The sequence below is a fragment of the Olea europaea genome, chromosome 17 (genome assembly GCF_002742605.1).
Source record: "Olea europaea var. sylvestris chromosome 17, O_europaea_v1, whole genome shotgun sequence".
NCBI lineage: Eukaryota > Viridiplantae > Streptophyta > Magnoliopsida > Lamiales > Oleaceae > Olea > Olea europaea.
The window spans coordinates 12,330,131-12,344,281 of record NC_036253.1 but is presented as its reverse complement, the minus strand read 5'-3'; the positions used below and the strand labels follow the sequence as shown (position 1 = coordinate 12,344,281).

Sequence of the window (14,151 nt, the reverse complement as noted above, 5' to 3'; positions counted from 1 at the left end):
TTTACACTTGGCACAATTTTACACCATCTTTCATATTCTACACATTTAATATAACCAATCATCACAATCTTATCATGTCATCCATCTGTCAATAACAATATCAAAATTTTAAGAATTTTGTTAGTTGCACAATTGGGGTTGACAACCTTCTCATAAGAGGGGGTCTACGGTTTTTTATTCATCGTGTCCTCCTCCTATGTGTGTGGTTGTCATTCGAAATTGTCGATCCCGATTGTACATATAGTACGACCCAATTTTTTAAATCGTTGGGCCCTTTGTTTTATTACCACTCATGCTTCGACCCATGGAAGGACTTGTGAGCAGGTGGTGCAGACCCCACCTCCACGTGGGTTGTGGGACCATACTTGGATTTGAATATTGTAAAACACCATTATTGACAACTAAAATTATGTGAAATGTGACAAGCACGTTTTTGAAACGCGCTTCCATCAATCGCCACCGCTTGGGCACTGAATTTATTTTTTAATTACAGTGTCGTGCTCATCTTCCCTAGCCATACATGCCTTGTCCGAATTGTAACATTAATGAAATGTAGACAAAATGAAACCCAAATTCACATGAAATGCATGCAATGCAATCAAACATTATATATACGACTACACCCCCAGAAGCTCAGTCTACTTTTAATTATATTAATGAAACTTACGTAAAAAAATTTGTTTTCTTACTTGGGTCGCCGGAGAAACAATATTCCGGCAACCTGAGATATAAGTTATTAACCGGATTAATGGCAAAGGGTCGAAAGTTGACCACCAGTCGGAGTGAAAGGTTTTTAGGGAGTTTTGGTTACAATCGGGAGCAAGAAACAGTCGCCGGCTCGTCGGAGTTTGGAGAAGATGAAGTTTGGTCAACTTTTGATAACACAGTCAACGCTGATAATCATCTGGTCAATGTCGAGTGGACTTCAGTTGCTGGTTCCGAGAGTAATGGAAGCTTCCCCGGTTACAGGAGCCGCAGTCATGCTCCACGCGCTGCCAGCCACGAGCACCACACCCACCGCCACGTTGGAGGCCTGTCATCCGCTTTTGAGGATTCGAGTTCTACTAGAATCGCGCATCAGTTTCGAAGCCAGGATAACATGGCGGAATCTCCACGTGGGGGCCATATAGCCACGTCGGCTCCAGTTAATGTGCCAGATTGGTCGAAGATTTATCGAATCAATTCGTCCGAGTCACTTCACAACTCGGATGATGGGTTCGAACATGGTGAATCCGAATTAGTCCCACCACACGAGTACTTGGCACGAAGCCAAGACATGGCTGCAAACTCGATGTTTGAAGGTGTTGGTCGAACCCTTAAGGGACGCGATATGAGCCGAGTTCGAGATGCAGTGTGGAGCCAGACTGGGTTCCACGGCTAATTATAACAAATATGGTGTCTAATTACCAAATATCTCCTTGTTTAGGGGATAGAGATCATTGTTAGTGGCCTAATTAAAGTGCCTCAAGTGTGTAATATTGTGGCTGGTGAATTATTTTGAGCCCAATCCTAATATTTAGTTTAGAAGTTCTCTTTGTATTTATCTCTATTGTAATGGTAGAAGACTTGGGTTCCATGAAATATTGACACGCTTAAATCAAAGTGCTATGTATATAGCCCCCTTTGGTAGCAATTTTTCACTCAAAAAAATCGATTTTTTTATCATTATTTCACTATTTTTGGTTTCTTCATTTACAGGTGGGACTCACTTTTCTCTCTAACGATCAAAAAATAAATTCTCATAATAACCATTGAACATGCACATAATCGGTGTACAAGTAGAAGTATATTATCGTGGAATCAGTCATGCGGTCAAACAACCCTCCTCCAAGAAGAATTATGCTATCCCACCCCCCATCCCTATAGAGCGAAATAGCTACGTGATGATCCGTACGTTATAGCACATCCAATAGTTAACTCCTCATGTCGCTGTTGTCGTTTTCAGGATCGATCGATATGCTTTAGGGATGAAATTCTTGTAATCACTCTTCATTTGTCTCGAGGTGAACCTTGAAAATTGATTATTACATTATATTATTTAGCTCTTGTTTGGTCCCCATTATAATAAGAATTTAGGAAAAATGTATTTTGAAATAGTAATTTTTTTTGAAAAACGTTTGGTTAAAAAAGAAGACAGTTTTGAAATTACGTGTAATATTATTTTATTGGAGAATGTATGGTTTATAAAAAATAAAAATAAATAAAAAATAGAGGAAAAGATTTATAATTTTTATGGGAGCCAAACATGAGCAATTTCACCCAAGCTTCATCTTGATTATGTGACAATTGTCCTATGAAGACTAGCTTTCGCTGCAACTTCAGTGGTCCCTTAACCTTGTGGTTTATGAGTTGGTGGCTCATTCATTTGAACTTGAAAAAAATATAATCCTAAAATAGCTTGTAAATTACTCCAATATTATTGGAAGTCCCATTGCAGTAATATTGAAAAGTGACTTATGGATTAACAAGTGACAATAGCTTGGCCGGCCTTTGGTGTCTGCTGCCGCACCACAGTTTTCTTCTCAATCAATTAAGAACATCACGTAGGATAACATAATCAGACCGAACAAAGAATTCGACAATATTGAAATGCTAACTAGCTAAGAATTTAAGAGATTTTGAGAATATATGGCAAATAAGAGAGATAAATTGGGAAAAACTTGTTTGGCCAGGGTTAAATCCCGAACAAACAACACCCCAGCCAAACAGCACGGCTCAATAGATTGAAGCTTAGTGGACAACAAAGTGAAATGGAGAAATGATTGGAAGTAGAAACTAGAAAGAGGAGGTGAAGGGTGGACACCTTCTGCCTAACCTTTTTCAAGAAAGGGATATTTGACTGGGGTCATGTTTGTGAGGTTGCGATTATATTTCTTCTCCAATTCTGTACCATAGCATTTAGGATATCCGTTGGGCTCCACATATGAAATAATTCAGAAGGTTACTAGGAAGACATTTACCCTTTCCTCTCCTCTTATCATAGCACCAACACCAATGACTTTGACAACCATCACTACTTTTTATCTTCCCCAAGTGTCTTTTGCTAACACGTGAAACTTAATTATTGTCACTGTACAAAACCAATACGCAAATCGACCTTTTAATTTTACCTTAATTTTTCTTATAAATAAGAAGTTGTCATTAAAAATTCTATCATCATAACAAACGAGAGAGATTATCACTTTTTTCATCATAGTGAATTATTATAGCTAAAGAAGAGGACGCGATCTCACATTGAGACAAACCTATATAAATCTTACTTATGCTTTCTAATTCGTGTTAAAAGAAGATGCGAATACAGAAGATGATAGGAAAATTCCGATTTTAACATATAACTCAAAACACGTAGACACATGATAAAATTAATGTTCGACTGAACTAAATATTAGCCGTGCCGGCCGGAATGGGACGTGATCAAAATGTTCAACATCCACACAATATTTAACTGTGTACGAAGTATGAACAGTGAATTAGGCATGAATTTATTGTCTGTGATTTTGAGACAACATACACATTTGTAAAGCTTTATGGACAAGTGGGCATGAGAAAGAAAAGTAATATCTGTTTCCCAAGTCACTAGAAATTACTAGTATGCCTATGCTGAGGTAAAAGAATTTCCTGCCTCACAAATCATTTCTAGGAAAGGACCAAAGTGACCAATACATTTCACAACTTACCAACTCAAATGTATTTCTTATAAGGCAGGGGAGAAATGAACTTATATGGGAAGCATAACCAGAGAGGTTGGTTTAGTACTTATACATAATATTTTGCACTTTATTAACTAACAAAGACGTGTAGACCATCATTCTTTACAACCCTGGAAAAGGGAATTTGTATTTATTTTTTTAAACTGGTCAAATTTACTCACTATCTACACATTTTGTACGACGCACAACTTATTGTCCAATTATTATCCATACTTTTTTAAGATCTAAAGCTTATAAATTAACCTTAAGGGTTAGCTCAGTGGTCAGGTCTTGAATTTACTCCCCTATGGTCATCAGTTCAAATTCTTTCTAGGCCATTGAGGTGAGTACCCGACTGTAAACTTCAGGGTCCCGTAGGATTAGTTGAGGTGCGCGTAAACTAGCCCGAAAACCCACGGTCAAAAATAAAAATAATAAATAAATAAATAAACCCAATGCTTATAAATTCATAAAATTACAATGCAAGTTCTCCTCGATTTAATGAGATCAAATGATCCTATATTACACGAATTATAATTCTAAAGCTTCGATGAATTGTTAACAGTCCTGTAATTGAAGCAAAGTGATATTGTCACATGTGGGTATGTCTTGTAAGTTGAATTTGATGCTACCCTGACTAAATAATCTGGGGAATAACACTTGCCTGTCAATAAATATGTTTTATTGAACTAGTATTTGTAATAAAAATAAAACAATATTTTTTGAAGAATTTATTTATTTTTCAGAATTTCTTTGCACAACGCGAAAAGAAATTGTTATTATAAGAGAATTCGAACAGTTAGTGGAATATGCTAAATTAGAAGACATGGTTGAAGAAGCAAAATGCAGCCATGAGGATAAAAATGTCAAGCCACTAATCCCTTGAGGAGAATTTTTCTGTTCTACATCCATCAAGGGTGCTTAAATATGGAGGACTCTAACTTCTATTACAGCGTCAAGGAATTGAACCGTGTTGAATGTACTGTAAGAACTGTTGTAGGGGGACAGTAGAGAGAGTAGTAGTATACAAGTGTTTGTAAGTTGGGTTGAATTAGTACCTATTCTATCTCAGAGGAAAATTAACATATAACAGAAAACAAAAACTAAGAATGATAACTTACGAGTTCCGTGCTAGAATGAGAGCTTGCAGTGAGTACTCTAAAGAATTATATCCAAATTAATCCTGCGGTGATTGATCTAGCTGTTTCTTGTACTCCAGCTCTTTTAGTATCACAATCTTGCTAGATTCACATCAATCAGCATGAATATCATCCATTGGATCTCTCGTCTCTGATTCTCTGTTTTCCTCAGGCCTTGCAGATGAAGACTTGGACGCCAATGTACGTCCGCAAATCCTGAAAATGAATTCCGTGAAATTAACAGCATTCACATTTCACTGGAATTAAGCAATAACAGAAATATAGAAACTCAGTAAAGCACTTGACACGTTACACAGTACTCAACCGTGAGGAGAAATTTCTAATTAACATTGCAACAGGCATGTTCAACATTGATTTTACAGAACATTTTAATCATTTTTGGTTGGTCCAAATATATATAAACTGAGTTGCAAAGCAATTGACTACGATCAATAAGTTCAGAGACATACGCTTCCAGAGCCTCGGCTTTCCTCTTGATTTCACTTGACAAGAGTATTGGATCTGCATTTTTGGGTAATGAATCCTGCTCTTGGGTTTTTTCTCGAAGCCACTGCTCTGCTTTATTGCATTCATCAATGACCTGCAAAATAAAAGTCACCACATAATTACTCTTTCGGCTAATCATATTATAAAAAAAAAAAAAAATCATACAAGAAGGGATCGTACGTCTCTTTCGCTGGGTGGAAGTGATCCTACAGACATGCGATACTCCACTATGCAGTTTAGTAGACTTCTGGTTGCCTGTGCCCTGGCTTCTTCCTCTTTGTATCGATGTTCAACAGGATCCACAATCTAATGAACAATTTTATTAATTTTATTTTATTTATTTATTTATTTTTTTCCCAGTGTTGGGTGTCTATAAATCTCAAAAGAAGTATAAACTTGAGTACTCTAAACAGGAAGTCAAAAGAACCTTTTTCAGATCCTCTAATTTCTCTGTATAAACACTTTCAGACTCATCATCTCCGTCTTCATAGAGCCATTCCTCAGTTTGTTGTAAATTATTGGAGATCCCTTCCCTTTCTAAATCAGTTGCAAAGCTTCTATACTCGTTCAAAATCTGTTCAAATGTTTTTAATCATTCTTAAAGATGTAAGAAACACTAAAGGCAATGAACTGAACTACAATTCACTTTCCACATTATAGAATGCCACACTCGAGATATCAGACTGAAAGACAAGGACATAGTTTTGGGAATCTTGAAAATCTTTTACATTAATGATTTCAAAAGAAGGACAAGTAAAGAAACTTCGGCATCTAAAAAACCCAAAACTTTAATTACCAAAATCATCAGAATTCGTCAAAATCTACATGAAAGGATGACTGCAATTATAATTACTAGAACAGAGTTCACAATATTAAAGAAAGGTGAAAAGGCGTCTCTAACAATATGCCAGATACTGCATGCTTCAAATGAAGCAGCAGCCGAAATTATAGAAGTGGGTTTACACATTGATCATTCTATAGCTTAAATTGCCCTGCTATTGTTTTTGAATTTCAGATCCAGCTATTTTCCCTCGAATAGTGCACCATGTAGGTTTTTGGAAAAAATAAGCATCAAGGAATGCCCAAGTTACTATGGCATTGCTGGTGATAACTTCTATATGACACAAAACCATAAGAAGTTTTCTACTTGTAGTGTCAGTGTGGCACTGACATTTTTTTTTTCCGCAGATTAAGTTGTTATACCATAATTAATAAAATCAGGTTAAATGATTTTATCCCAGGTAAAGCATAAATTTGTACCTTATTTCGTGCTTCATATACATAAGACTCCAGTGAATTTTTCTTATCTTTAGTCCTCTCCATCATTATGTCTCGCTGGGCCAACTGAAGCTCTTTTTCTTGGGCTTGAGAGAGTTCATGGGGTGTCATTCCGCCATATATATTCTCGTCAATGGTTATATCATGCCGTGTGACAGCCTGCACAAGGAGATACCAGTGCTTTGGCTTTCCAGCATACATGTGGAAAAGGTAACTACGATTACGAAACACCTCATGGAAATTTTAGATTTGAAACATAGAATGTAGAAGGCATCACTGTTCCGTATTTTATGATGGCTTGTGATTTAATATTAGTGAATACTTGCTTCAGAAAGAAAGAATCTCACTTGTTAGCTAATAATAGGCAAAAGCATAGAAAAATAGATTTCATTCTCATAAGATGGGTGTCTTGCAAAAGCCTAACTTTGAAACATGGGTTAGTGATGCTTGATGTGGTCATTAAGAAAAGAAGGCAAGAGAGTAAAAGGGTAAAAGATTATATAACTAGATGGTGGAAAATAAAGGGATGAACTTATGTTACTTTAAGGTTCGAAGAAGAGTAAACTGGATAAAGATGGAGTCATTAACTTGACGTAGAATGTGATGGTTAAGTGCCAAATAAACCTTGTAAAGAAGGAAATATGAGAGTTTTAAGGGTAGAAAGCCACTTAAGGAAACATGATGGCAAAACAAGGAAGTTCAGATTGCTTGAGTCTAAAAGAAAATGTTAATGATGGCAATAACTAGTCTGGTTTGCTTGGAAGTTGGATCACAGTTTATTCTGAGCCGTTCTAAAATGGATTAACCACAGGGGATCACCAATGAACCAGTGTGATTATGTGCTAAAATATTAAGCATGGAATAAGAGTGTAACAAAATTTTGCCAACTAACAAGACAATGATGAGCATTTGCAAATCTTACTCAACACGCACAGAGTTGATGTATTTTTAAATGAAGTTTCTCTCTCTTTTTTCCCCCTTAGTTCAGATAAGCATAAAAATGTTAGTTAACATTACACATACAAGTCAGTGGTTTATAATTCAAAATTGAGGAAAGCTATGGTTTATAATTCAAAATTGAGGAAGCTTCTGTGATGCTCGGGCTCGGGTATGGGTAAGTATTTAAGTGTTGGATTTTTTATTTTCTGAAATGTAGGATACGGAGACATAGCTGAAAAGAGTCCAAATTTCGGTGCATTTCTCAAACTTCAATTTTTTCTTCAACAATTCACATGTAAATAGTTAAATGATAACTAAATGACAAATTGTTAAAAAATAGAACATGTCACTTAAAATCAACTAAAAATTTATACTAAAATAATAAGTTATTGTATAAATATATACTTCCAAAAATTAATAATAAGTTTTAAGAGTTTTTTTTTTTTTTAATAAAAAATAAATGAGCCAAACAAAGTCATAAATCATAAGTCTACATGCATAGAACTAAAAGTCTATTATTAACCTAGAAGCCTAATAAAAGACCAGTTATTAACCTAGAAGGTCATTATTTTCCATTCACTTTCTCTCTCTTCGATTTTCTCTTCCTTCTCTCTACTCCGACCCTCCACATGCTTCAGCCACGCCGCCTGAGGCCTCTTCTTCCCTGGTTATGACACCACCGAACCTCCCCCTCCCTCCGAAGAGCAGAAACAGTAGAGAAGAAAAGGGAAAGAAAAAAGGAAAGAAGAAGGGAAGACCTAGACGCCACTCTCCATCTTGTCGTGTCAAGTTGAAAGGACAAATCTTCTTAGACAGGGCCACATAAGCCCTATCCAAACAGGGGGCCTAATTGGCACCCTCCTATTGGAGGGGGTGCCTGTGGGCCCCGCACCCTGGACTATCCATCCAGCAAGGTCCAAGTTGAAAAGTGTTGTATACGTCCCATATTTCATACCCGTACTTGTATCGTGTCGATATGGGTACTCCGACCGGAATGGAGAGTCCGAACATCACAAGCTACAATCTTGAAAAGTTGTGTAAGGGTGGTCTTGCGAACAAGATAAATAGCAGAAATTCTTAAGGGTCAAAGCACATTAATTAGTGCTACATTTAATATCAAGCAAGCCAACATTTTCTCTCTCAAACATAGTGGAGAGCTTTAAATGAACCAACTTGACAATTAATGAAAATTTTGAAAGATCATTTGTTTTAACTGAACTTACAGCAGCCCCATTTGCTTTGCTGGAAGATTCTTGATTGGTTGGCTCCATCTTGTCTGAGAGAGTGCCATCATTCTTGTTAGTAGAATCATTCGAATTATCCTCCACCAGCTGCCAAGACAGTACAGCTTATACTAAAAATAGGCATCTCATTTTCCATAGTCCCTAATAACTTGATAAACTTTAAAGAATTACAAATATAACTTATACCTACCGAAGCAGACTCTATGGTAACAATTCCATGGAGGTTTAAGTTGACTCTTACTTTAATCTTCATCTTTTCCGAATGAGGAACTTTGAATGGACCAATCTAAAAAAAAAAAAAAGAAAAAAAAAGAAAAACAAAAAAGAAGTAGTTTGTTTCAAAATAGAAGTCAAGCAACAATAAAAGCCTTACAATAATTAATTCAAAGAAATTTATGCAAGACGGGAAAAATGGAAAGCTCAAACTTCGATAGGAATTCTGTACGAATCAATTGGTTTTCTCAATTTCATCGTCTTCAAAGGTGCTACCTTTCACTTATGAGACCAGATTAATGTAGTAACATTATACCTACACTAGAGTTTGATACTCCCCAAACATCCATGGTACCTTCAAATAACTAATTTATTAAATAATTTCCCCATTTATACGAAAAAATTATTTGATTTTCATCTATAATACAATTGGTTTAGATCTCTGTTTTCTTGATAACAATGTATCATGACAATATGTTATTTGTTAAAATTAATGATCCAGAATAAAGATATTCCTTATAAAGGTTTTTTTTCTAATGTGCAATGTTTCTGAGCAATTATCTTCTGCAAATTAAAGCCACGACCACATGGTGAACTATCTAAGGTTTGAAATCCAAAGAAGGAAAAATAATTTTTCCCCTTACAGGGAAGAGTTGTGTTTCAGGTCAAGTTTGCACATTGGTCCACTCTAGGTGCAGAAACCATAGAAGAAAACTGCACAAAGTAATCCATATATACCGTAAAAGAGCTGATTCTTGTAGATACACCTGAAGGCAACTCATTCTGGTCCGTGTAAAAGGCTTCCATGTGAAATGTGCCACTTCGGTGCAAAGTAAGCATCTTTAGACTTGGAAAAGGATGCAGCTTAGGAAACAACGTGTCATTTGTCACTGTGCAGATCGGCCCTTCATTAGAAGCAAATCCAATAGAAAATGGAAATGAATCTTGCACCTGCGAAAGATGCAAACTGTCAAATGTAAGGGAAAAATAATTGAGCAATATCCCTACAAATGCATTCAGGAACATTTTATTTGTGAAGATTTTTACTTTTCCATTCAGTATAAAGGATCTCAAGGTGCTGAAGAACAACATGATTATGCTACTTCTCTCTCAAGTGAGATCTTTATTCTTGGCTTTACAGATTGACATTCATTACAAAGAAATGAATGGGTCATCTATCAGATAATGGCTAGAGTGGTCCCATCCATGCTCTTATTATCTCGTACTTTTTCAAAAGGAGCTACAGCTCATGGATCAACAAACTAGTTATCACATTTAACCAAATAGTGCAGCAACAGACTATTTTTTCGTTTTAGGTGGTTACGGTTTGTGTGGGCAAGTGAACATGGTAAGTGGGTGTTGGGGTGTTGTTGTAGGGGTATTTTGGGAAGCTAATTCAGAGTTGTTTCCTAAGTTTCTATGTACAGAAAAACCAATCTCTTAGAGCATCTCTAAGAGACTCTTTAGATATGGATGCTCCCTACTTTAAAGAGAAAAGTTAAAAGTTAGTTAAAATAAAAGATAAAGAAAAGTTAGTTAAAATAAAAGATAAAGAAAAATAATAAATGTTTTTTGGAAGTAATAAAATTAAGTATTAAATATAAAGAGCCTTTTGGAGTCCTCCAAAATTTTTACTCTCTAAATTTATAGATGCTCTCTAAATTATAGAATGAGAGTCTCTTAAAAATGCTCTTAGGAACACGAGTGCGCAATTGAGCCAAAAGGTCTTTCTAAATTGTTTGAACTACATAGATTGGACACTTACCAGGCAAACACCATATTGAAAAGTTTCGTAAATAGTATCTTCTTCAAAAAACTCATTAAGAGCCTGTTTGGAAGTGATTTTGAGAATTGATTTTTTGATCGTTGGGAAAAAAGTGGGGTCCACCTGTGAGAGAAGAAGTCAAATATGACAGCTGGAATAGTGAAATAACAGTAAAAAAAATCAATTTTTTGGGAGGAAAAATCGCTCCCAAACAAGCCCTGAATCTACAGCTCTTCGATGTTAATAGGAAAAACATGACAAATGGTACCCACTAAAAGTTATGGCCATAATTATAATAAACCACGATGATATAGGCAAAGAAACAACAATTTTCTTTGATACAAATTGCAAATTATATTTATTATCGAGCATTTTTCACCAAAAGTGGTTGTTTCATCTATGTATTGAATTATTAAATGACATACTTTTGATATTATCTGATCTATAGATTGAATTATTGCATGACGCACTTATGATATTATCAATAATTTCCCTCTGAAAATTAATGTTTTGGTGCAAAAATTTCAATCTGTCATCAATTTCTTTTTTTAACCTAACAAATATTTGACTTACAACTGAACAAGTAGAAATTTTCTAGAACAATATATAAGAAAACAATTGTGTATACATTCATGACATTTCATCACAAGAAGTTTTCCTCTGCTCGCAACATGAGAACCAGCATTTAATACCCCATCAATTTCTTACACAAATTCCATATAAATTTGTTTGTAGGCATCACAATAATAGAAAAGATCAATTATCATATCCAAGAAATTATACACATCAAATTTATATCTTACAAATGCGTACTAGTTTGCTACATTTTAAATGGTGCATTACTAAAAATCTATAGCACAGTCACAATCATCTCTAGGGTCATTAGTTTTAAGAATGTGTTATGGCAGATAAAGTATATGGCAACTGATCATTACAAGCCCCATAGTATCACGTATCCATCATGAAGATACTATTAGAACTTGAAAGAGAACTTCAAGGTCTAGTCAGCTATTGAATCATATCATTTTATCTTACAGGTGTTTGGGCACACACACAAAAGTAGTTTGTCTAGGAGCTGGACTTTTTTAGTACATGGTAACCAGTGAATGACATAGTTTTGGATTTGCTCGTCTCGTTTGCTGCCCAGATTCTTTGGTCCCCTTAAATAGTAGGAGTTCTAGTCGTAATGCTTAATTGAGTTATATCTTCAAAGGCTTCCAAAAACGACAGCAAAGGTTGATCCATAACTCACATTATTCAGTTATATAGCACTTCAAAGTGATCAAAAGGACATGTTAGAGAAACGACCAACTTATTGACCATTGTCAGATCTAATGATTAAATTTTCTGTTATTTGCAATGAAAACTAAAACAAGTTTTCAGGGAAATGGGGATATCCATGAAAGATATACTGATGGAAATAATTTTGACTGAGTTGAAAACTGAAACACATACCTCATACTCTCTTACTCGGAATATGGGACTAAGCATTGCACATTGAAGGGCACAACCACGAGCCACGCACTCACTTGCATTTACAGTCCGGCTAGGTTCTTTCCCGAACAGTGAGTTCAATATCTTCGAAATGGCCGGTATTCGAGAACCTGATCCAACAAGCTCAACTGCATGGACCTTCTCAAGAGTCAAACCAGAGTCAAGCAAAGCCTTACGACACGGAATGCTAATCCTTTCCAGTAATTCCGACGACAGGTTCTCAAAATCCTCTCTCTTAATGAATCCCTTGACATCCTTCTCTTCCATCAAGCACTCAATATTAAGCAGTGCCTCTGGATTAGCACTCAAGACTTTCTTCAATTTTTCACATGACACTCTCAGCCTTAAAGATGCTCGAGCATTAGAATAAACGTCAATGTTGTATTGTTCCTTGAATTGTGCAGCAAAATACCTGAACAGGACCTCATCGAAGTCTCTTCCCCCTAAGTCGCTATCAGAAGCATGAGATAATATTTTCATATGCCCAGGTTTAAATGATGCAACAGAAACCTGCATATCACAATGACCAATATCCACAAACACAACATTTGCCGGACCTCCACTTGGGAAGTCTGTCTTGTATATACCGTATCCCAGAGCAGTAGCTGTACAGTCGTGCATCAACCTTAATGGCTTCAAGCCGGCTATCTCTGCAGCATTCAAATATGCACGTCTCTGCATGTCCGTTAAGTACGATGGCACACCAATCACACAATCAGAAATGGATATCTCAAGATTCTTCTCTGCGATCTGCTTTAAATGGGCAAACAGCATTGCTAGAATCTGAACCGGTGTAAAGGTCTGTTTCTCGTTCATGTAATTTAAATTTATCAAAATGCCCCCATCAGGATCCTCCGAAGTATCGAAAGGAAACAGTTTAAGGTCATCCTGCACACTGGGCTCGCTATATTTCCGTCCTATCAATCTTTTAACCTGAGAAATGGTGGATTTCGGGTTCGTGGTAGCAGAGGCAGCCCCAGCCGTTCCCATAAACCTCTGCTTTTCACCAAATGAAACCACGGACGGAGTTTCCCGCTTTGATTCATCATTTAGCAATACATCAATTCCACGTTGCATAGCCGCTCCTATCACACAATTCTCATTTCCAATATCAAACCCCAACGCACTCATCTCTAGCTAAACCAGACTCAAAATCCTAAAATTTTCAACCTTACATGCAATATTCAATGCTAAACCGTAGAATTTGGGCCTGCAAAGAATAAATTGTGGGTAATAATTAGCTTATTCTTTCCACAAAATAATAAAAAACGGAGATCGATATAAAAGAACAATTCAGATCATAATAAGAAAAAAAAATAATGCAATACGATCAACTGCAACATTCTTTTAAATATACAATCACAATTAGATAACAAGGGTTCTAAATTTGCAGCCTTAGCATAGTGAGAATCCAATACCCGACAAACCAATCTAGAAAAATCTTGCGAAAGCAAATATGTACGTTAGCCTCTGGTCTGGGAGAATAAAGAGAAAAAATGGAAACCCTAAAAATGGGGAGTGGAAAAGGCTGTATGGATTTGAAATACAAAATTCGATGATTTACAATTCACGCCTAATTTCTTATTTTGCTTTTTCTCTTTATCGCGAGAGTTGTGATATCCGTTGTTAAGAGTCAATGTTCAATTTAAGAAACGTGCACACAGCAAAAAATGCATCCATGTCCATATAATCTTTGATTATTTTTAGCTCATAGTTATCAGACTCGACCCATTCACTCGACTGTAGACACAATGAGTGAGCGGTTCAATAAGTGAAGATAAAAGGAAAAAAATGTCCTAATTTGCAAATTCATTTGATAATTGAAATAATATACATTCTAAAATTCTATCTATTTTATAAAAATTAAATCAATGATCTATACA

The 14,151-nt window shown here is 35.9% G+C and overlaps 2 protein-coding genes across 6 annotated transcripts; one reads left to right on the top strand and one right to left on the bottom strand.

Moving 5' to 3' along the window:
- Positions 1-631: 631 nt before the first annotated feature.
- On the top strand, positions 632-1,642 carry LOC111366359. The gene has a single exon (XM_022987120.1). It carries the CDS (start codon positions 749-751, stop codon positions 1,379-1,381), a length of 633 nt encoding a protein of 210 aa, XP_022842888.1. The 5' UTR covers positions 632-748; the 3' UTR covers positions 1,382-1,642.
- Positions 1,643-4,519: 2,877 nt separating this feature from the next.
- On the bottom strand, positions 4,520-13,925 carry LOC111366357 (heat shock 70 kDa protein 16-like). Of its 5 annotated transcripts, none has more exons than XM_022987114.1 (11): positions 13,687-13,925; positions 12,230-13,478; positions 10,775-10,897; positions 9,748-9,960; positions 8,987-9,082; positions 8,776-8,883; positions 6,596-6,799; positions 5,763-5,909; positions 5,516-5,641; positions 5,299-5,429; positions 4,520-5,044 (listed from the first exon to the last, which is right to left on the bottom strand). In XM_022987114.1, the coding sequence occupies exons 2-11, from the start codon at positions 13,397-13,399 to the stop codon at positions 4,942-4,944; spliced, it is 2,421 nt and encodes an 806-aa protein (XP_022842882.1). In that variant the 5' UTR covers positions 13,400-13,478; positions 13,687-13,925; the 3' UTR covers positions 4,520-4,941. The 5 variants fall into 5 exon arrangements, with proteins under 5 accessions (XP_022842882.1, XP_022842883.1, XP_022842884.1 ...); XM_022987115.1 differs by having other exon boundaries at positions 6,596-6,772; positions 13,687-13,923; XM_022987116.1 differs by lacking the exon at positions 10,775-10,897 and having other exon boundaries at positions 13,687-13,922.
- Positions 13,926-14,151: the final 226 nt, after the last annotated feature.

Excerpts from the sequence above, each read along its gene's own strand:
- LOC111366359 (XM_022987120.1), top strand. The coding sequence starts at position 749 with ATGGCAAAGGGTCGAAAGTTGACCACCAGTCGGAGTGAAAGGTTTTTA.
- LOC111366357 (XM_022987114.1), bottom strand. The coding sequence starts at position 13,399 with ATGAGTGCGTTGGGGTTTGATATTGGAAATGAGAATTGTGTGATAGGA. Across the intron at positions 8,884-8,986 it reads TTACCATAGAGTCTGCTTCG|CTGGTGGAGGATAATTCGAA; the intron begins GTAGGTATAAGT and ends CTGTCTTGGCAG. Across the intron at positions 5,642-5,762 it reads AATTAGAGGATCTGAAAAAG|ATTGTGGATCCTGTTGAACA; the intron begins GTTCTTTTGACT and ends ATTGTTCATTAG.